The 24,027-nt window shown below is 41.4% G+C and overlaps 1 protein-coding gene across 1 annotated transcript; it reads right to left on the reverse strand.

Moving 5' to 3' along the window:
* Nucleotides 1-1,323: 1,323 nt before the first annotated feature.
* TRABD (TraB domain containing) lies at nt 1,324-23,056 on the reverse strand (the record flags this gene model as incomplete). Its single annotated transcript, XM_084265266.1, has 9 exons — nt 1,324-1,571; nt 4,282-4,393; nt 7,039-7,211; nt 9,365-9,504; nt 10,866-10,976; nt 16,925-17,065; nt 18,039-18,205; nt 20,766-20,844; nt 23,033-23,056. 9 exons carry the CDS (start codon nt 23,054-23,056, stop codon nt 1,394-1,396), a joined length of 1,125 nt encoding a protein of 374 aa, XP_084121392.1. The 3' UTR covers nt 1,324-1,393.
* Between the last annotated feature and the right edge of the window lie 971 nt (nt 23,057-24,027).

Raw genomic sequence — 24,027 nt, forward strand, 5'->3', positions numbered from 1 at the left:
CAAGAAGAAATTAATACGGATAAAAGCTTCACTTCAAGCAATGAGCAAACATATGTGAGCCTGAGGAGCAGACAGGACTCAAACACATCAGGTTAAAACCTTGATATGACAGTTACAGTTACTTGCATTCGTTGAACTGGGACTAGCTGATTGCAGAGGGCACTTTACAATCACTGACAATCCTGTATAAGAGGTGCCAGAAAAATTCCTATGAAATGCAAACCTAGGATTGGAAAAAAATAAAGACTGATGATGGCTGTCCTGGATAATTAAGAAAGGAAAATCACAGCAGTTTGAAGTACCCATAATTCTATGTATAAATAGCAGGTAACTCAAACAAAATGCTACAGCTAGCTTGAAAAACTAAATTGAACACTGTTTTCCTATTAAATAGATTAAAATATTCATCCACTGAGAAATTACATTGATAAATAAAATATTTTCATGTATCAAAAATGAGGGGCAGGTTATTATCAATTCCAGACTTCTTGTCCCAATAATGAAAGGTCCGACAAACAAATTGTACAGTAGTTCTAGTCTCTTTAATTTACAATACTGAATCCAGCAGGATTTGGCTAAATAATACAGTTTAAATAAGCTAATCTAAAGGAACAGTGTCCTGTAAACATCTGACACAAACCACATTGCATTCTGATGGCGTGGCTATACCTTCTCTATGCAGGAGAAAGACCATTCAACTGGTGGTGGTGGTGGTGACAAGGGATGCAATCTAAAGGCAACATTCCTGTTCTTCAGTAAGGCTTGTAAAAAATTTGAGCAGTGTACATACGACAGCCTGTACAATTCTGAAGTTTTTGGAAAGCTCTTTCAAGTTTAAAAAAAAGCCTAAATGTCATTAAGTATAAAACACACATTGAGAAGATGTCCTTCTAAATTATGTGTAAAAGTGTCTGGCACCAGAAATGACCACTAGGTATTATTATACCCAAGAAAATAAAAGCGAAGAATCACTCAAGACAAGTGTCCCTGAACTTCTGAGCAGATGCAGCCAATTAGGTGTCTTTGTGTTGTTCTCTTCCTCTGGAAAAGAAGTCATGAACACACACGCTCTTTAAGCTGTCTGTACTACACCATCAGCAATATATATTATATACACAGTGTGCATATATTATATATATATATTTGCGTACATTATTTCTTTTACCTCAGTCTGGAATCATGTGGTTTCATGCAACACACTTACCAGCAGTCAAACCTATTCATTAGATCACAGCTGGTGTAACTTTAGCATCAATTTTGTTTATTATACAGCGATTCAGTGTTGCTCAGCATCAACCGTCTGCCTCGAATCCCGACCTCCCTCTTCCTTCAGTCCAGTTCGCGTTGGTTGCCTCTGTCCCCCTGTTTCAGCCACCTCCTTCCCACTCCATGTTCAATGCTGAGACCGTATTTCTGTCAGCTTCTGAAGATAGCTCTGTGCTGCTGGCATTGAGAGAATGAACTGAACTGTCCTGTGGCCTATCCGGTAGCAGCCGTATCCCATCAGTCCAAAAACTGTCGCTTTTATGACGAATTTGAATATCTTGCTTGAGGTTGATGGGGGAGGCACACTGAAGCAGAAGAGAGAAAACAATGTTAACAGTGAAAACAGCAGGGAAGAACCTGCATTTCTCCATCTAATCAAGGGCCTTTTCTCCCCTTCCCCCTTACAGTAAGGGAGACTCTCAGGTAACAATGTTCTCTTTCACATTCAAGGACCACGTCCAAATTCAGCAACAAATAATAAAGCTTTTTCTATTTCTGTATGTTGCCACTCTTAATGGCTATGGACCTTGACTTGCCCACCACCCTATCAAAATAACTAAGATAGCATCAAGATTTCTTGAAGAATACTAGAAGTTAATATTGTTTGTCTGCTCATAACATTGTAATAAACTCTTAACTGTATTAACGTGTGTATCTCTGTACAGAGAGAGAAGTTGGAAGACACACAGGACACACAGGCAAAGTCCAACACCTGTATAGTCAGTTCACTGTCATTCAGGGTGTGGGAGGAAATCAGAGCTCAGATATTCCAGGTAACACATGTCAGGACCTGCTCAGGTTTGTGCGACCGAAAAGGGCATGTCTGGAGCCAGGCTGGTCCCTGCACAGATTTGGGGGGGGTGTGTTTCAGCAAGGTGTACCCCTGGATGCCAGGCATGAAACTATTGAAGACTGTCCAGAGAGGGGCCAATAAGGATGGTGAAGGATTTGGAGGGGAAGTCTTAGGCGGAGAAGCTGAAGTCCCTTAGTTTGTACAGCCTGGAAGAAAGGAGGCTGAGGGGGGACCTCATTATGGTCTATGGCTTCCTGGCAAGGGGGAGCTTTGAAGGGACAGGCACTGATCTCCTCTCTATGGTGGCCAGTGATAGAACCTGAGGGAACGGTATGAAGCTGTGCTAGGGGAGGTTTAGGCTGGATATTAAGAGGAGGTTCTTTACTGAGAGCGTGCTCGGGCACTGGAACAGGCTCCCCAGAGAAGTGGTCACAGCACCCAGCTGGGCTGAGTACAAGAAGCACCTGGATGATGTTTTCAGTCCCATGCTCTGACATGGCTGGCCCTGTGTGGAGCCAGGAGACTGGGCACACTCAGACCAGGCTAGACTTGCTGAGATTAGGATGTAACCCATGCAGAGTTTAGCTCTGCATGCTCAAACCAGGGCAGTAAGATTTCTGCATAGTAAGGGATGCATGCTGAACAAGGGATAGGGTGAAGGCATCCCTATACACCACCTTACATGCTTCGCTGTCCTTTATCACATCCCGTCCCTTGGTGCAATTAAAAAAAGAAAGGTAAACCAATTCCTAACAGTCTGAAGCAAACAGGAAGGTCTGCTCAGAGTTGGGTTCAATGCATGAACTTTAAAACTAGAAGTCTGAAAAATGTGTGTTTCTATCCAGATAATTTCTAAGATCACTGTGAAACCTGTAAAACCTAAGTACCTGTGAAAGTCTTAAAAGCTTTTCGCTTTAGAGATGGCAACCACTAACACACAAAAAGCCCCCTAACCCTGCTCTGCAACTGCCGTGCAACTGCACAAGGGGTTAAAAAGTTAAACAAGAAGTGAGTCTCAATCTTATGAATATCATTTGCTTCATATTTTTTTAGAAAGGCAAGTTCATGCAAGTCTTATGGAAGATATTGGCAATCATTCCACTTAGTTATGGCACTGGTACAGCAGAGCCTGAACCTTGATGAAAGTGGCCCTCTTTGTAAACCTGAAGACACACAGTCAGGCTTTGGCTAGTCAGTCTGTGATGACAGTGATGCAACCAATGTTAACAGTACAACTATACAGATCTGGGAAACCTCATTTCATAGGTTGTTTGCGAGGATGCAGAGGGATATGACATCTAGTTTGTGAGTCCAGGTGAGGTTTAGAGTACAAATGGCTAGGCAAGGCCATTTATATTTTTCTCTAAATTGTATTTAAGATGCTCACTGTTCAAGGTGGGGTAGAGGCTTTTCTGGTTTTCAGATCCTCTGAAGAGAGGGGTGAGGTGCTTATATAAACACGGTAAAGGGAGGTGATAAGATAAAGTGCCAATATTTGAAAGGCTCCATTATCCTAAACCAGCACAAACCAGTAGTACCAGGTCATACTATAATCCCTCCTATCTGACCTTTGCAGCTTTATAAGATACACATAGTTCTGAACATTTTGATTCTTCAATTCCTTCTTTTACAAAGCACGTGCATCTATTTTAATGGGTACTTTGAAGTGAGAGTTCACTGAATTCATGACTTAAATCAGGCCATAATTAGGTATGCATATTAAAATCTGTTATTGCTTTTATATATACACACACACACACACACAGAGATAAAAATAGGCTATATGAGCAACTGTGATAGTAAGCCTGGCAGAGCCAACAGTGCCCTGATGCAATAAAAGCTTTGAATCTAACAGTTTATATTTACTTAAGCTGGACTGGAAGCCTGGTTTTGTTTTCACTATTCTCCACAGTCCTCATTTGAATTCTTATTTTAAAAGCCTTAACTGTGGATCAATGAAATTTTTTTTTCTAGGCACGGGCATCACCTCTACTTCCCTCAATGTTCAACCATTCACTTTATCATCTTCAGCATTTCCCTTTCCTTTGCTGTAAGGACAATCTGTGAGCTCTGTACAGCAAGTCACTGAGCTGACAAGGCAGTAATGACAGTGGTGACGTTCTCTTCACGCTGGGACAAAACCAAAACACCCCCAAACAAACCAATTATCATTGTCTTTTCTCAAGAGAAGCCATCAACACATAGGAAAGGATGACTGTTACCTCATTATTTCCTGAATGTTTAAGTCAGAGTTCCAGTTCTTTTCAATTCCGGGTACATGACCCATTCCAACAACACCAACTACAACAGCTGGGATATATTTTCTAGGTTCAGCTGAGAAACAGATGGAGAGAAAGGAACACATCAGTAAAAGAGCTAATTTCAAGCTATAAACAAACAGGTAACATGTGAGATTACAAAGCTGAATTTTCCAAGAGGTAGGGACACTTTAACTAAAAGATACTAAAACTCTCTTTCTGTTTCATACTAGATGTTAATACTTCTCACCTACTGCCTCTTATGTTGGAAGGCTGAAAAATATATATAAATCAGCCATTTTGGGATTTTTCAGGAAACATTTGTTTCGGTAAAAAGCCCTGGCCAAGGTTCATGCTCCAGCCTCAGGGTGAACAGCTCAGGAGATGCAAGCTGGATTAATTTATTTCCTTCCCTGTGAGAGTCATGTTTCTGTACTGCTTATCAGAACAGCCCTCGTCTCTGCTGCTTCCTCAGCAGAGAGCTTTCTCCACTGCTTTAGGCAGTGGCAACTGGCACACATCCATACTTGGGCTAACAAGCAGGAGGAACAGTTGGATAACAGCACTAGAGATTACACCAGCCTCTGCTTGCTGCTACAGCCCCTGCCTCAGCAAGTAACAGCAAAACCCATACCATTTGTGCACAGCAGCTGGCCCATCACTGTTAAGACAACTGCAACGTGTGCCAGCTCTCACCCTCACCTCCCATCTACCATCCAGATTCCACAACCCTAGTGAAGTTCCTGAAAGTTTTGGGATTGCCTCACTCTCAGTGAAGAAAAGATAAAAAAACTGCATTATGCCACAAAAAAATTAGAAAGTTTTCTGTGACGTAATTAACAGTAATCAGGCTGTTTTCCTATAGGGAAAATAATATATAAATATAAAATCAAGCGCCACTGTCTTTCTTTAAACACCCACCCTTGATTTTTCCAGCAATAAATCTGAAAAGCTGCCCCTCCCCACACCCCCAGAGAAACAAAAGTATTGAAAACACTGGAAGTAACGTTCACTTGTTCAAAACTGTTTCTTTGGACTTGCCTTTTCTCAGCCTATTCTCGGGCTGCTCCCAATCACAGCTGCAACTACAACAGAGGCAGAGCACAGCACCTCTGCAGAATGGGCTGTCCACGGCATGTTGCATCCATTCTAACCTCCTGGAACCTACCTGTATGTTCCTCATCTGCTTCTGGGTGGGATTCAAAGACCACACCAGAAATGCTTAAAGCCCTGCCTGAAATTTAGTCCTGCAAGAAACTTATCCCTCTCAGAATCTTGTGTGTGAGGTAAAGATAGCATGCAAAACTAAACATGGAAGTTTCATTTCCAAGTTCTTTGGAATAGCTCACCCAGGGCAACCAGTCAGACAAAGGCTGGGAACAACAAATCAGACCTAGTTTAAGGATGTATCAGACCAAAGGTACATCTGAGCCCCGCAAATCCTGTCCAGGAATTTCCCTTTACTACGTCCCTACAGTAGCAAATTATTTGGGCAATGGCAATGATGCCCTATTCCTGCTCATTTCAATTGTGAGGTGCTGTATTTTACTATGAATTTCAAGTATATAATTTGTGCTTTTTCCACCCCTTTTTTTTTTGCCTCTCATGAGCACACAAACATACAACAAACAGACTATGTGTATGTAATAAATGCTCAGCTTCTAAACAAAACTGTATCTGCCATTCCTCTTGTTAGCTGAGAGACGGAGATACACGACTATCAGCCAGGTAGCCCCTCACATTGTTGCCTTTTATGGCGCTCCTATTTTAGGGTACCTTCTATTTTAAGTCCCTCATAATGCATATAAAGCCCTTCCAGCTGCATTCACTAAGCTAGTGATGCTGACACTGAGCTTTTAAGAAGGCAGATTTAAAGGAAGGGGAAAAAAAAAAAGTAGAATTACTAAACAACAACTCTTGTGGCTCATGACCCAGCCAAGACCAACAATAGATTTTCAGCCTGCTCTCTGGACAGTGTAACTGAATGCATCTGCACGTCTTTCAGCCACATCAACTGGGCTAACTGGAAATACTGCATGTCTGGACATAAGTTATGAAGGCAGCATTCAGGCAATCCCAGGCAAGGGAGATCCAAGAACCCCTTGCTGTTCTTTCAATCACAAGGCAGTGCCAGAGGTCTGCACTGAAGTGGTTACAAGCAGCATTTTAAGACAGCAAGAGGTAACTCATACCTCATTGTGCTTACATACAGCAAGGGCGTGCAGATCACATTCAACAGCAAAGCATCTCCGAAGGCCAGAGAAATGCAATTATCCTACATGCTGATACCCTGCTGAAACATGTCAAGGCACACATTCACTGTCATCACTAGCTGCTCAGGAACACATCCCTTGCTTGAAAAGTTTGGTGAGGTTAACAAGGTGGCAATGAGACAGGTAACTGAAGTCTAGACTGTCCTGTGCTGTGACACCAGATGCCTACCTTTTCAAAAAGTTGCCTAATTAGTATTTTCTAGTTATAAAGAGCACAATGAGAAAGGGATCAATTCTGAGACTACTGCTCTGCAAAAACTCTTCACTTCTATAGCTGACTGCACCAAGAGAGCATTATTGCTTCTTCATTTTTCAAGCACCATAATCTTAAGTGACACATGGCACACGCGAAGAGAACACCCCCAATTTCCTGAGCCCCCAACTTCAGACTAGTACACAAAGACCACCTTGCTGCTTATGGATTCTGCTTTAAAAAGAAATAAATTACTTTCTGAAGCTCGAGGTAGTTCTATCTGCTTTGCTGCTTGCTTCAGCATGTAGGTCAAGTAAATATCTCGCTCAGAGACAATTGTTCGATGAAGATCAGGAAATTCTCCAATCATTTCTGCCATCATCTGCTCCAGTAAATCCTTCTGTTTGCACTTCTCCACATCATCCTTACTGAAAGAAAGGCAAGTTTTCTCAATTGGGTATTATGCACATAATTCACATAAAACCATGCTCCTCCCCCAGTTCTCCTCTTCAAAAGCAAAACAAACTCCTTAAACCTGTAGAACTGGATACCTAACAATGCCCCTACAGTGAGGGAAAGGGACAGAAGAGAGGTCACTTGCCCTTCTGCAGCACAACCAGATTTTTCACCCTCCTTAGTTTGAAAGCTGACCACCCAACTGAACAAAAGCACTAGGGCTTCAAAGGAAGGAAGTTATCAGTGTGCCCCACTTCCAGTGCATATTGATAAGATTAGAAGAGGCAACAGAGGAAGCAAATCTGGTCACTGAACAAAGAGAGGCTTGACTTAAAGAAAAAAAGCACACAGTAAGGCAGAATCTGAGAGGGTGGAAAGAGTTCTGCAGGTTCCTAGCATCAATCACAGGTCTTCAGCAGGGAAGTCAAAGTTATAAATCAATTCCCTGACCTGAAGAATAGGAAATGGGGAGGAAGTAAACAAATAAAAGCTGCAGGAGTAAACTTAACAAGCTTTTGTATTTTTACAGGTGCTGTTAAGCTTTTGTTTGCACCCACATCCACAGTTTGGGACAACAGAATCATCTGGTTTTGCATCACAGTCTACTGAAGAATGATGCCAAACATACTTTCTTTAGTCTCCAAAATCAGAAGGACACTAAATTGTCAGCAGAGACAACCAAAAGGAGAAACGCACAGCTAACTTTCAACAGATCACAGAAAAGCTATCAGGCTGGAACAAATTTGATGCTCAATTATTACTTCATTTTCTGTAAAATCTCATGTTGACGACTGGGTGCACAAATCCCCTTCTCCCCAACAACTTCCAAATTATAAATACCTTCCCTTTTCAATTGCTACCCACAGCATTTTTCAAAATATACCAATTAATTGTACAAAGACAACAACTGAGATGTTATGGCCAAGCTTCAGTGGGAAGTCAGAGAGTATATATGATAATTATCCTAATACTGCAGATGAAAAACCAAAATGTTATTAGTATAGATAAAGGAATGAGAGAATTTCCAGCGAAATATATCCTCTGATGCCCCCCAAAAGCCTGCAAACAGTTTCCTGCTGGCATTAAGACTAGTAGGTAAGAAAACTTAATTTGCACATGAACTGCAGCTAATGGATTGAAAAAGGGTCAAACTCATTTTATAGATGAATGTAACAGCAAGTATTTCCAGGAAAGGACAATTAAGTAAATGGAAAACAGAAGGTTTGACTGACAGTTTGAGCCCTGGCCCAATTTTAAAAACCTGGAAACAAACACCACAGATCACTTCATGAGCTGTGCAGAGCTCTGGTCACAGGGTATGAGAGGCACTGAGATTCAAGGAGCACGTGCACAGGGAATCCATTGCTGGTAAGCCTGTAGACTGAATCTGGGACAGTTGTGCAGGTGTTCTCACCCAGTTCAAGTAAGTTATCACACACCTACTCAGGGGAAGAGGGAGTAAACTTGGCACAGGGATGTCTCTGAAGGGCAGGGGAAACCAAACTGAGTGAGAGAATAGCCTAAGAAATATTGCCATATGCAAAAAAGTTCTTAAAAATGTCTCTTTATAATGCACATGTTGTCCACAGACTTAAGCTCCTCTTGCTCCAAAAAATGCTGCTCAAACAGCAGGCTCAGTTCTCAAGCTGCCCTGATCTAGATGTGACTTAGTACAGCTGGCTCAAGTCCTTTGGCAATCTCAAGCAGGTGCAAACTAGTGTACCAAGGCCCTACTCTCTTCTGTTTACAACATCCACCCACAGTAGCAGGAGCAATTTTACCTTCAACATACCAATAAAAAAATATTTTAAAGTTCTGTTGTGAGTTTTTTTGTTTGGCTGTTTTTGTTGTGTTTTAAGCACACTAGGAGTTCTCCAGCAACACATTTTTTACTTCACTTAGAAGTCATGTATTAGAAGACAGTTAAAGAAAGAACTGCAGCATGACCAGAAAGACAGCTTTCTTAGAAAATATGGATTACAGGGTAGTTTGTGCATTTATCCTTCTCGTTAACTTCAAGTTTCACTGCATCAGGCCAGGCACCAAGGACTTCCAGATCATACTGCAGTCAAACTGAAGAGCTGAACAATTCATCCTGATAAACATATGGGATGCTTATTCATACCTGATTGGGTCAGACAAGAAGCAAAGGCCCCAGGCAAGCTTGACTTTTTGCCAGAAAGAAAGTGCAGCGATTGCTCTCTTAAACGTAACGGGGATGGGTCGGTCTCCAAGGTGGAACTTACAGAAAGGTACTTTGCTGGCCTGAAGGGGAAGATACAAATCACCAGTCAACCTTTCACACTGCAGCACCATATCGTTATTAAGCAAATGTTCACTTTATTCCATTATACAAGGTATCTTAATAAAGGAGCAAGTAGTGTCATACTTTAAGATCAAAAAATATTTGGGTTTTGCAGTAAGTAAAATTTCAAAAACGCTGCTTCACACATTACAGTAAAAACATGAAGTTGTGATGCCACCCTCTTTAGCTACTTTTGCCTAAGCAGAAAGCTCTTGTGTATGACTGCTCAAGGTGAACAGATGGGCTCAGTATCTGCCTGGGTCTGAATTCAGTCTAAGGTGAAACAACTGTGCTCATTTTGCTTTCACCTAGGGTTTGTCAGGATCACAAACCTATCAGTTTGTCATGGCAAACTATATTCAAGGAGTTTATGAAACCAGAACCAGTGTCAGATACCACATGACAATGGGAGGAAAGACTTTACTGCAGCTGAGACAGTAAGATTTTAGCCAGTACAAAATTTCTAGAAAATTCTTTCCTACGCATTCCTGTTTAAAAAAAAAATTTCAAACAACCACTTTGGAACAGGACAAAGCTAACATATATATAAATATAAATAATATATACACACACACTTTTTTTCTTAAAATGGTAAGCACTTAGAATGTTTCACTGTGGTCTGGATAGTGAGGAAAATAAAAAGAAAACTGTTTCAAGGCTAATTAAGGATAAATACACCAAGTTATTCCAGATTCTTTAACAATTGTTACCTCAGATTTCCTTACATTACCTAATTTCCATAAAAATAGCAAGACACATTCTGCAAGGTGGATACATACAGTGAAAATAAAAATACTAGCTGTGGTACACAGTAGAGGTTCAGTTACTACTCTCAGTATGGCAGTGGGCACTGGTACAACAGGGAATGGTACAAGACCAGAGAGAATTAACGTCCCAGTCAGGTATTTCACTTCCCCAAAGAAACTTTCTGGATTAATGCGTTCAGATCTCATGAATGTGCCTCAGAGTTGGTTTGCACAGCCTGAAACCCTGACACCACCAACAGTGGGACCAGGATTCATACTTAGAAGTCAAATTATTTAACAGGAGCAAAATAAATAAATTAGAGTAAACACCCTCAGAAATACCATCAGGAAAAACCCTTACAATTTCTGAGTTCCTTTCATGTTGCTTAGGGCTACAAACTTCTGTACTTTTGAGTATACTTTGAAGCTCAAGATGATTCTATTACTTCATAGGCTTCAGCACAAGTCTGGCCAGAGTGCTCTTTTCTAGTCACTCGCAAATGGTTTTATTTAGTTCAACCCTGGGAGCAAAAGGCCAGTAATTTGACCTCAGAAAAACCATTTCAAGTTCACACCTCTTTGAAAGCCTCCCTGAATTCTCCTCCTGGGGCCATTCCCAGCTGTTCTGTGATGTGAGCAGAAACCTTCAGAAGCAGCATTTGCATCAATCCAGACATGACTCCATTCTGGCAGAAGAGGGAGAGAAACAAACATGAAAAAAAAAAAGATAATTAAAATCAACAAGCTGTGGGGATTTCTCAGAAGGATGAACTGTTTGCAGTCATAAAAAAAAAGCATTAATTATCTTAGTGAAGAAGCAGCACTGAGGAGGCTACCTTTTGTAGCCAATTCACTGATCAATATAGCTCTTACTTCAGTTTGTAGCATCTGTGAAGTAGCTTTTCACTTCAGTGTGCAGCCAAAGTATTCTTCCTCTCAACAAAAATGTATGGCAGGGTTAAGGAAAGAAAAGAGGGCAGCCAGACTTACTGCAGTGTATGTTTACTATACCCACTTGAACAAAGTGCCTGAATAACTGACTGGTGAAATAGCTCACACTGTGCATTTAATTTTGCTTGATCCATCTGGTTACAAAAGAAAAGAAGGACCACAAGAGTACATTCCACTGAGCATGGGGTGAACACCACACTATAAAGATACTGAAAGGGAAATAGCTTCTGGTCTAATCATAAACACTTCCACATTCCTGGGAAACACTAGGCTGGGGTCTGGTTAGGTTAACAGACACAAAAACACATAGAATCTAGTGTTGTGCAAGAAACTGCTGTGTTCAACTTCAGAACACAAGACCTTCCAAAAGATCTCACAGTTCCAAGTGTGACTCACCCCCACAAGCAGGCTAAAGGCCCCTCCATGCAGAGCCTATTACTTTTTGAACAGAGACCTAAATTCAAGAATCTTCTTTACAAAAAATATAAAGTTCTCCTATATATACTTATGTAAAATTTCCCTTCCCTATCCTTTTACAAAAAGGATGAAAATCCATCTCAAATCTATTCAGAGCCGTTCCTTCTGTCCAGCATTGACTGCCCTCAACCTTCTGTTTTTATGTATAAGACTTGGTGGCTGAGCGTTACCTGTCCCCAAGCATCACCTGTACCTTGGTTACACAGCTCCTCCAAGTTGGCATCAAGTCTATACTGCTACCAAGAGAGGCATTCCCCCCCTGCTCCCTTCCCAAAAGTTCATTTCCTTCTATATCACCAGCTTCAAAGAACTGAAGATGAGGTTCCACAGGATAGCTTGAGTTCCTATAACCACCTGAAGTAACCAGAGGAAGGACCTGGTCTCCATTCCTTGCTCTCAGGACCATGCCCAAACAACCCACCCTATGCCAGACCTGACATGTGTATAACCTCTCCAAAGGCTGTAGGCAGTTTCTGCAGTTAAGTGGCCTCAGGACTCACTGAGGACCAGAACTGGCAAAAGAGAGGGGCTATTTTCAAAGCAAATTGATCCTCTGCTTTATCATGCTACAAGCTAACAAGCATGACAAAGACAGGGCACTGGGCTTCTGAAGGGAGATCAGGAAGGAAGAAAGAGGGCAGTAAGAAAAAGTGTTTTCAGCATCATCCAGTCAAAAAACCCCAGGGACAAGGGTCTCCAGAAGTTCAGAAAAGATGCCCACAAAGAAAAAGTAGGATAATGCAGCCTGAGGCTATTTGCTGGCTGATCTTCCCTTCACGATTGACTTATCTGAGGTTGCATTTTTACACTGTGACAGAAAGATTCATCCTGCTGGCTGAGGGACGTAGCTTTGAAGTATGTCCCAGACATTTGTGCTCTTAACCTGCATAAAACTCAGTGCCTGCCATATTTGCTCAGCATCAAGGAGATAAAAGGTGGCAAGCAGCCGTACACAGCAGCACCCAGCAACAACTGGCCAGTCATAAAGTGTCAGGGAATAAAAGCAAAATGTATGAAAAATGACGGGAGCAAACAGTAAAAAAGGTTATTAACCTTTAATTACCAGATTAATTAGTGTCAGAGAAAGGAAAACTGATCAGAAAATAGCATTAAATCTGAGTGGCTGGCAATGATTTCACAGGTTAGATCTTACAGGCAGAGGGATGCAGAGTTGTTGACAGACAGGGCAGAGAGTAAAATACCAATTTTACCAGCCCAGAGTTCAACAGCAGTCAGAAGCCAAAAGGAGAAAAGAGGGATTACCAAGAAAGGCACAAACCAGAAACATCAACATGCTGCTGTGCAATCTTTAGTAGACTCCTGTCTTGAAAACAAGATAATTGAAGTAGCAAATAAGCAAAGAAATACCAAATATATGAGAAGAGATCAAGCATATCAAACACTCATGAAGCTTAGGAAAGGATGACTGAAGATACACTCTATTGGGCACCACAACTGGCATGGTGACAGTGAAAAGCACAGAGAAAGGAATGCCCAGGCAAAGTAGGTCTGCAGATTCTAATGCCTTTCCCCATGCACCCGTTATTGGCAGCTGCCAGGGGGCTTCTCACAGCGATAAATCTTCCACCAGACTCAGCACAAAGCGTTTGTATCACCTATGGGAACACAGCCTAGGGAGCGCGCCTCGGGGTGACTCCTCAACTGTGCACCAGGTCACAGATCCAGCACTCACTGCAGAACTGACACAGAAACAAGCTGCCTGTATTGCAGTCCTCGGGATTTCTTCTTTTAAAAGCCTGATTCCCACAGCCACAGCCACGTGCAAACAAAGCCTTGTCACCTGGAGCCTGGAACTGGGTTTCTGACTGCAGCAAGTGCACTGGAGGTCAGGCTTAAATTTTAAGCACAAGTGAAGGTGGCAAGTGACAGCAGTTGTGTACCTGTCACCTACCAATTCACATCATACTCATTTTGTTTAACAGGGTGTCCTGGTTTTGGCTAGGATAGGGTTAATTTTCTTCCTAGCAGTGGGTGGAATGCAGTGTTTGGGAGTTAGGATGGGAGCAGTGCTGATAACCCCTGATGTTTTTAGTTGTTGCCAAGCAATCAAGGAATTTTCAGTTGTTCATACTGCCCTGCTAACAGAAGGTTGGGGGACACCCAGGAAGCTGGGAGGGGACATAGCCAGGGCAGGTGACCCAAACTGGCCAAAGGGGGTATTCTGTGTAATTATGTCATGCTCAGCATGAAAGGGAGGCTGGTGGGGGGAGGAGCAGGCAGCTCCAGGACACATGTTTTTTGGGGACTGTCTGGTTTCAGGATGGCTCTGGAGTTGTGTGGTTCGGTGAGACATTGCATCGTGTATCACCAGTTTCATACCTTTTGCTATAAAGCCCTATTACTATATCTATCTCTATCTCTCTGCTGTCCTAATAAACTATCCTTATCCCCACCTGCAAGGTTTTGGCTTGTCTGGTTTTCTTTACCCTCCCTTCCCCCTCTCCCTCAACCCTCTCCCTGCTGCCCCTCCTTGAGAGTGAGCAGTTGCATGGTGCCTGCCCTCAGCTGGAACAAAACCACGACACAGGACCATGTTTAGGTAACCTAGAGGACTGAGGGCTGTATTACACAGTGCAAAAGGAGAGCTTTTTCACTGGTCAGAAGCATAAAAAAGCCCCTCCAACACAAACCAAAAAACCCCAAACCCCAGAACCCCAAGCACTGCAATATATTCCTCCAGAGGTAACTTCAGGGTGAAGAAGCAGTTAAAAAAAAATAGGTTGAGCTAAGATTTTGTTGCCCACTTTCTCTCCTGCCCCAGAACAAGGTTTCTCCACTCTCCCTCATGTGTCAGGGCTAGCCACCACACAGGGACATGCCGTGGGTAAAAGCAAGGCCTGCTCAGAGCCATGGAAAGGCAGCGGACACAGGAAGCCAGGGCAGAAGGGAAGACAAGACCTGCCTCACCACTTCAGTTTAAGCCAAGTTTTTGCATCTTCAGATAACCAGCATTCAAGCTGCCCTGCTTGGCTCAATGGAAAGCAAAGGGGTAGTTCTTTGCAAGCAACTGCATGGGTTTTGAAATTCAAGGAGGGGGTGGAGGAAGGCTGTTTTTAACCTCCAACAGTTGCTTGATAAACTGTGAATACCAGTGACCCACGGCAAGTGTGTCATCATCTCATTAAAGCTCCTCTCGGTTTCCAACTTCAATTCAGAGCAATGAAATGCAATTTTACTGCTTAATATTCATACAAATTATTACAAAAAGACAGTTTTCCTAATTTGACACTCAAGCAGCTTTGACTTTGGGTGTAACTTTTGGGCCCGAACACACACTTCTGTGAGAGCAGATAACTGAAGCCTGACTGAGGAACTCACCAGTGGGTTTGATTTTTACCAGAGAAAAACAAAGACACTATAATTTAGCATCACACAGTGGTACTGTTTTTCCTGCTTTCCCTGTGCTGCTACTAAATCAAAGGGGGAAGGTTGGGTGGTTTTGGTTGGTTTTATTTTTCTGTTGAGATTATAGACAGAAAAATGCATTACTTGGAAGGCATAAATCTTATTTATTTGCATTATCCCCAGTGACAAAGGAGACTAAGATTGAGTAGTAACAAAAGGAAGGGTCTTTTGTCTTACTCTCTGACTTTAGAGCCAGTACAGTCTGTGTTTCATACTTCTTCACACAAGATGACTCCAACCCCTGGTAGGTAGGAAGTGCTAATTACAAAGCTGCCAACATGAATTTACATTGGGGGTGGGGTGGGAGGGGGGGAGGGAGAGAGGGGAGGGAGGGAAGTCTGCTATTTTATTTTCATTGCCCTTTTTCTCCTAATAGAGAAGCACAGCAAAACCTGTCACCTTTAGCTTTGATATTTAAAAGAAAAAAAAAAAGGAAAAAAGGCTTCTGTGCCTGTTTACTAGGTCAGAAGATGTTGCTCTGGTTGTTGTGAATGTGCTTCTTTTGGCTACACGCATCAGAACAACCCCTCTCACCTAAAATAAACACAGGGATGCAGTAATTCATGCAATATGCAAGTGTTTTGCAATGTTCTTGCCTTTGATAGGACATAAATAAAGAAAACAGGAAAGACGAGTTATTGCCCAACCCTGAGCCAGAAAGCCTGCAGCAAGGCACCCTGTGCACACACACCACACACAAGCAGACTGGCCCCCAGCCTTCTGCACCAATGCAGGTTCCAGTCCTACCAGGGGTGCAATCCTCAAAACTCCAGTTACATCAATAAGCCAGTTCCAGTCTATAATTATCACCAACCAAAACAACAATCTATGAATTTGCTAATTCAGCTGTACACTGGAAACTCTTTAACTATTGACTGCTATGCTAATCAAATCTCCTGTTGTTTTTAAGTCAATTTTCTGCTGCTTCACTGTGCCTGGCTTTGAATTACTTAAATACAAGCTAACTGACTAAAACTGGAAAAGAGCCTATGGGATGACACTTGTTTTGCATACACATCCCTGACAGCCTCAAACTGCCAGAGTAGTTATAATTTGAATAGAATTTCATATTTTTCACCTCAGGTTATTAAAAAAAACCTCCCCCAAGGCCTACTGCCAGTTAGAAACTACTCAAAAGACAAGTAAAATGAGATTTAAAAATAAAGTGCAACACAATAGGATGAAGGAGGAATGCAACTAAACAGACCACAACAGAAGACACCAAAATTTACATGCTCCCTAAATAACTGATGCAGATTGCAGAAATAATAATAATGACATTTAAATATATTAGCACAGCACTTGTCCTGGTTTTGACAGGGATAGATTAATATTTTTTCTAGCAGCTGATTTACTGCTGTGTTTTGGATTTAGGATGAGAATAATGTTGGTAACACACTGATGGTTTTAATTGTTGCCAAGAAGTCAAGGACTTGTCAGCTTCTGGTACTGCTCTGCTAATGAGAAGGCAATTACAAATATAGCAATTACAAAGTTAGGCTTGTGTCCTGCAAATTGAGCAACTGTTAAACCCAGGAGGATTTCTGCTGAGCTTAACTGCCCAAACAATCCTGCTGTGGAACAGAAGCCCTCAATGCTCCAGCTGAAAACACCCCACCACTTAACAAAGCCCAAAGCCAAAGCTAACTTCACCATTGTAAGGGTACTCTCACTTAGGCAATCAGTGTTAGCTTCCCAACTGGTGGGAACAGTAGATCTGGCTGTTAACTTGACAAATGATCTTAGCACAAACCTTTAATTCTCACTGTGAGAAACATACCTGCTTTATAGCTTGTTGAAGTTTTTCCAGATTTATTTCTTTGGCTTCTTTTAATAACGTCTTTTCATCCATCTTTAACATAGAAACTCTGTACTGGCATAGTTCCACCACAACTACATCAGGCTGCACTTCTTGTATTGTCTGAAAGATGAATTTATAGCAGCTTAGGAAGGATTAAACAGAAATGCAGCCAGTATCAATAACTTAATGAGAAGAAGGACTTAATGGAAGCACAATCATTTTCAAGAACAATAAAAGACTAAATAAGGCTTCTCCAAACAGCTACATATTGAGAAAAACATCAGGGAAGGTGACAGCGAAATGCTTTAGTTACTGGATGCTTTGGGACAGGAAGATGGGAGAACACATTGTACTGGGGAGGGACGAGGGGAAAGAAAAACTTGATGTTAAACTTTTCACATTCACAAAGTTCCTTTGGCCATACTCCACAATCATTCACAATCTGAGTTAGAATAAGCTTTCTAAGAACCAGAGTTAATGACTCTGGGACAAGATTCCTTCCCTTCTAGCTCCTAAAGGCAGTGTAAACCACAGGCTTTGCATGAGGTACAACAGGATGAAAGAGCTTCTGCTTTCACTAGTTTCAGCCCATTTGCACATCTTGAGAATGGAATCCAAGTTTGGGGCAGCATGGTTTTACAGCTCAGTATTATACACCCCAGGCACAGAGGAGCTGTAAATGCCAATTTCAGTTCCAGGCTTTGCATCTCCTCAGTACATCCCCATCACAGGGAGCAAGCAACAACCACAGTACACCCCGTCAGGGTGACGTGATGCTCTATGGTGACAAGCAACATCAGCTTCAGTGGCAAGATTTCTACTTTCAGCACTGACACTGCATCTGCCTTTGTTGTTTAAGGCTAAATAAAAGTATTTGAGACAGGAGAGCAATGTATTGCATCAAAAATTAAGAAAACATGCCTGCCTCTTAATTCATCCCACAGCACTGTTAGGCCTCCAACAGCTAATGAGAAAAACCAGAGTTTAGAGGTTACAGCACAGAACAAAATCAGAGAGCTGGACTTCATTCTACTTCATGCTAAGTTGACAATGTTATAAACACGCTGCTGAAGGGCTCCCACTTTGTATTTACCTTCACTACATCCTTTTTGCTGCTGTCACTGAAGTGGGCTGTTCCAACCACGTATACTTTGGAACCATCCTCAGTGTCAAGCTCAGTCACAGTGCTTGGTAAAGTAGGCTTTTTCTGCCTCTTCTTCATCTTCATCTCCAGGAGAATCTTAAATGCATCTGCATCAGCTATAAATGTAAAAGAAAAGCAAAGCATACATGACTATAAAGTGCAAGCAAGTAAATCAGAAAAAAATGTCACCACTAAACAGCAGAGCAGAGCTAAAAGGCCATTGATTTACCACTGTAATCTTACATTCAATTCTGAGGCTACATCATGAGAGTGCCACCACTGGAGAGGCTGCCTCCAAGCATGGGTCTCAGTCCAGGTTTCCTACCCTGTGGACACTGGGACAGGTTGTCCACGCAGTTCAGTAAGGGAAAGAGAGAAGCTGTGTGGCAGGTGAGGTGGATAGAGAAGCAAAGAATACTTAGAAAAGGTATACACTAAATTGGGAAAAAAAAAAGAGCATTTTTAAAATTCTAGAACAAAAGTGTTCCCTTTTGGGATTTTATCTGTATCAACAACAGCAACACAGGTACAATGGTGTGAGGGTGCTGGTAAAGTCACCAGCACATACTGGCACATGCAGGATGCCTACAGTACCAATCTTAGCCCTTTCTGTGACTAACACACCAGGGATCAGCACACAATTGAAAATTAAACCTTAAGAGGTATTCTGGTCAGGAAACCAATCATTCTTCCCTAGTTTCAACAACAAACTACTTAAGACCAAAATGGTACAACATGAGTTCAGCCAATCTATGTCAAGCTTGCCATGGAAAACAGGAAGATCTATCAGTTCCATCACAGCTGCTTGTTAAATGTCAGAAAGCCTCATTAACCAAGATAGAGAAGCTTCAGGTTTACATCAATGGGAAATACAGTAACTTTGAATGAGTCATCTTTAAACTGTTATGTGTCTTAGAAAAAAAAAGCATCAAGTAGGAAAGCAGAGTTTTGTTTCCAAACAACTCTCTTTCTCTGGCAAGTTGCTGCACAAGTTAGCAGAGGTCTCAAGTAGTCCAGAAGCCTGGAGTAGGATCATAATCCCAGGGGAAAAAAAAAGGTTAGTGAACAGTTTGCAGGCAGGATGTAAAAGATGCAGGTAGATTACAGCCTCCTATAGTTATTAATTTCATTAATTTGGTTTAACTGCATGGCTCTGGCCCCCAGATCTGTCCCACAAATACTCATCTCAAGATTTTATGTAAAAAAAAACCCAAAAGAAAACACACCCTCCAACATCCTTCCTTAGCATTTTAGCAGCCTACTACTTCATGGTCAATACCCAAGAACACAGTGTGTTGCAGTCAGTACAGCCTGGTCAAAGACCACGTTGCTGCCCAAATAGACAGTGATACTAAAGGAGAGGGTGGGGAAAACACGACTGTAAAAGGAAGGAGAGGAGGTAGGACTTTTGCATTTGTAGCATTATCACAAAAGCAGCCATAATACATCCACCTAAATCTACCTGAGCAAATATCCTGCCTCCCACTATAGTCAAAAATGGGTATCTAACACAGAGTATAAGAAATGTTGAAGTGTGCATGATACCTTCCCCAAATACTCTCCTAGCCTGAAGCCTTTTATGGCTCAGGTTTCCCCAGTTGCAAGTGATTTCTATGTATTCAGTAACCCTTAAAGGATTTGATTTCTATTTATTTTTCAAGCCTTCACCACACACATATATACAATTCAGCACTGGCCCAAATAACATTTGAAGTGAAGAAAACACTTTTGTAACAGATGTTATCATTTAAGGACAGAATCAAAGAAAACATTCTCAGGAGCAGCTATGGTTTCTATTAAACCAACTTCTATACTCAGACAAAAAAACAACATAAAAATTTAATCTGCTTCTGTAGGTCTGAATGCTTTCCCCATAGCTTTAATCAAGACTCCATTTGCTCCCATGACTGTGACTTCTGAAAGCTGCAATCCCTGGGGATTATTTGGCAACTTCAGCATTATAGTAATGTTGCTGTTACCCACTAATTTGCCCAAAAGGTGGTTCAGAGCCTGTTCTTTGCCAGAAAGCACAATCTGAACATCTTTATCAGTCCAAAGGAGCATCCTATCATTAACATCACATCAGTGTATCAATAAACACAAGGCAAATGCTAAGCCACCTTTGTTTTCTCCTTCTGAGAAAGAAAAGTCTGTCATTATCTGATTCTTTCCACTAAAGGTAAGGATGGATACTCTTCCTGGGCTTCACAAGACAGGAATACTTTCATTCCCACATCCTGCAGGCTTGGCCTTCATATCAAAACATTATCATGCTGGGATGGGCAGAGTATTCCACTTGTGACAGCTGATTCAATGCCATTAACACTAGATGCCAGAGCAGCAAAGCAAACACGTACATATCAGTCTCTGGCTTAGAGAGCAACGATCCAGCTTAAAACAATACTCGGTATATCTATTAAATCAAAACCCAAACCATTTACTTTCTTTTGAAAACATGGGAGCAGCAAACTGATAATGGATATGTCACTACTCCTTCCTGGTTTATGCCGCTGAGCCTTTCTATAACTCACAAACAGATTAAGTCAGATATGACATCATTCCTATCTCCCTTTTGTGCTAACAGCCACATCCTTATTAGGTAAGGAAAAGGCATGGACATTTATCTTAACATGCTTCCAACATGATACACCCTCCCCAGGCAAACCAGAAACATACAGATATTCTGGGATACACTTGACGTTTCCTTTGGGCCATCTTCTGGTGCATCGGAGGAGGACACTGGATCTGCAGCAGCCTGTATGAAACAAATTCAAAAGGAGGCTGGGAATTATAATGAAATGCTTTCATATATCCTCCCCTTGTGAATTTGCTTGATTTGAACCTACATATAATATTCAAGCCCATAAATAATTTAAACAGTGTCAACAGTTCAAAACGTCTCTGGTTTTAAAACTATTTTTCTCCTAGCTAGGTAAGCATGAGAAAGAACATATAAAAAAACCCCTCTTTTGTGCTTATTTTAAAAGATAACATTCGTATGTGATGTGGAGTTAAAAAATATGATTCTAGAATAAAGAGAGCAAATTTATCTTTAACACTACTATGGTGTTTTCTCTGCTGGAAACTAAGTCGTGTGCCATTCTAATACCATTCCCATATATAAAATGGTGCATTTGACTCAACTACCAGCCAGCATTAGTCTGTCAGGAGTCTGACCAAATGAATCAGCACTCACAAGAACACACAGAACCATTCTAGAAGAGTCTACTCAAGTATTTTAATCTGTTGGAATAAGCATGTAATTATACTGTACGTACACCCCGTCTTATAATGTTTACATATCTTGACTTTATTTACACCAGAACTCAAAGTCAAAAGGAAGCAAAGCACCTGCAGCTCTTGTTCTCTAAAAGATCAGAAGATCATTGAAAAGTTTCCCAAAGATTCATTTTTACTATTATCACTAGAAGCATATGCAGCAGGTCTTTGGCTCACAAAAGCTCTCTTGTTTTTAGCTAACAGGCAGCTTTCAAGACCCATGCATAGAATTCAAACAATCCCAGTCGCTCAGGCTGTGTCATCCAAGCTGGAGAGGCAGAGGTAGTAACAGAAAAGACAGACTTAAGAAGGAGAGAAAGCTCAGATCTAAACTATCTTTAGGCAACTACATTAATTCCAAGCTGACTCAGGATGGTTATGGGGAGAATTTGGAATTTCTCAAACAACATTAAGTCAAAAAGTTAGAGACAGGATGCGATTCCATCATCACTCAAGTACCTTCCAAAGGAAAGCCAGTATTAATGAGTCAGCAAGCAGGTAGCCAAGCTCTCCCAAAGGATGTCAGCTTTCTAGCTAGAACAGCTGGTTTATTTACTTTGTACTTCACCTGGTAAGATTTAAAACAGGACTGTACAAAGCACATCCAATTGTTAAGAGCTTTCAACACGAGTAATTAATTTCTGCTTGCATTCCATTATGCCAAACAGTAATTTGCAGAGAATAAATCCTGGGTGTCTTACCTTGGCCCCACTGAAGGCAAGGCTAAATTTATCACACATTTCACTGAGATAGACCAAAAAGTACAACAGCTTTAAAGTGCAAAGTTTAAAACGTTCACAGCAATACACCATCCTTTCACTACAAAGCAAAAGTCTGTTCACTGACAACTGCAAACTGCAATTAACACTGCAAATTGCAATTACATTCACAAATCTAGCTTAACACCAGCTCAGCTTTTGATCACAACATATGGCTTGACTCTACTGCTTGCATACATAACTCCAGTCACAAAAATATTTTGGAAAAATGTATCCATCTGTAACATATGGAATTAATCCTGTCACGCTGGCTTTGTCATCATAATATTATAATACTGCAGTGGGAAAAGCACTAAGCACCACATTAAGAGTCTGGTTGTTTGGGTTTTTTTAAATATTTAACTAATGGGACACAAGAACCAATATTCTTCTATTTCACAAGAAATAAATTTCCTGAGCTACACCTATTATACCAGGTTTTAAAAAAAAAAAAAAAGGATTTGAGATACATGGAAAAGGAACAGAAAGGGTAGAAAAAAGCAACTCAGTTTAATCTGGCAAGGTACTTAACCTATGTACAGTGAGATCACTTGTATATAATCAATTTGTGTAACTTAAAAACCAGTTTTCCTCCTAAAGGTTTAACCTCACTGCTTAGGCTATTTTCTGCACTTCCTCACTTGCAAGTAAATTAATACAAAAAAACCCTCTTTTTAGCACAAATTGAAGGAAAAAGGACCCTAGGAATAACATCCTAAATTTGACAAAAAAATAGCACTCAGCTCCCACCCCATTTTAAAAGGGCTCTCACACTGGTGGTCTTGACCCTCTGACTTTGCAGACCTTTCCTGGGGATGAGTAGAAGAACGTGGTTGATTCAGAGTCTTGACCTTCCCTGGAATTCTACTGAGGGGGGAAAAAAAAATCTTCAGCTCCAAGCCCTACCTCAGAATGTTGCTCCTCTTGCATCCCTGCAGCGTAGGCTTATTTTCACCAACCACACAACAACTGCAAGAAGTAAAAGGAATGGAAGAGAATTAAAAATTAGTGGCATAACCAGGAATATTTGTTTAAGAACTGTAACTGGGGGGGAAGCAGAGGTGTCTCTGAAATATCTAATAAAAGTTGAAGTAACGAAAATGGCAAAGTGAAGATGCATAAATGCCACCTTCTCAACTCAGCTGCTGTTAAAAAAAAAAACCCTCCAACAAACCACACACACCAAAAGAATCCAACACCCCACCACCACCCATTAGTAGGTTAAAATTAGCCTGTTTCAATCCGGTTCTTGAGCTGGCTCTAAATCCAGAGCACAGTCCTGTTCTCACACACACACTGAAAATATCTTGATAAGCAAGGGTAGATTTCAGGGGAACTCAGAATTTGAGGGGTTTTGCTGTCTTAGATTATGCAAAAAATGCCTTTTTCCTCCATAAATGCTTGAGGGTACAGGATAACCATCAAAAAGGTTTCAGCAGTTAGCAAAATCCTTGCGTAACTAGACCAGTAGTTCTGTCTTGTCCAAACAAACTACAGTTGGACAGTTTTTAGGCAAACTTTAGCAATTATCTGTCTAGGACTTCACTGCTAGAAGGAATATGAGAGGAGTTGCGGTCTTAATATTCAACCAGAGTGCCAGACACATTATCTGATCTGCATCATGCTATTGTGTATATATTTACAAATGTGCCAGGCTCAGAACATCAGTAAGACCGTGCCTGTGTGAAACGCCCTAGAAACTGGGTTTTTTAAACCCATAGTGAATGGTTTCCATGCCTTAGTTCTAACATTCCTTCTTCCATCCGTATTACTCAAGCGCAGGAGGTTTCCCCTGGCTGGCAGAGTGCTGTGATGTGGCTTTGACAGTGCTCTAGGGAGACCACACTGGACACTGAACACATAAGTACCACTCCTTCTTGCTTACTCTCCCCGCTGTCCCA

This window comes from Gallinula chloropus (genome assembly GCF_964237585.1).
Source record: "Gallinula chloropus genome assembly, chromosome: 1".
Taxonomy (NCBI): Eukaryota; Metazoa; Chordata; class Aves; order Gruiformes; family Rallidae; genus Gallinula; species Gallinula chloropus.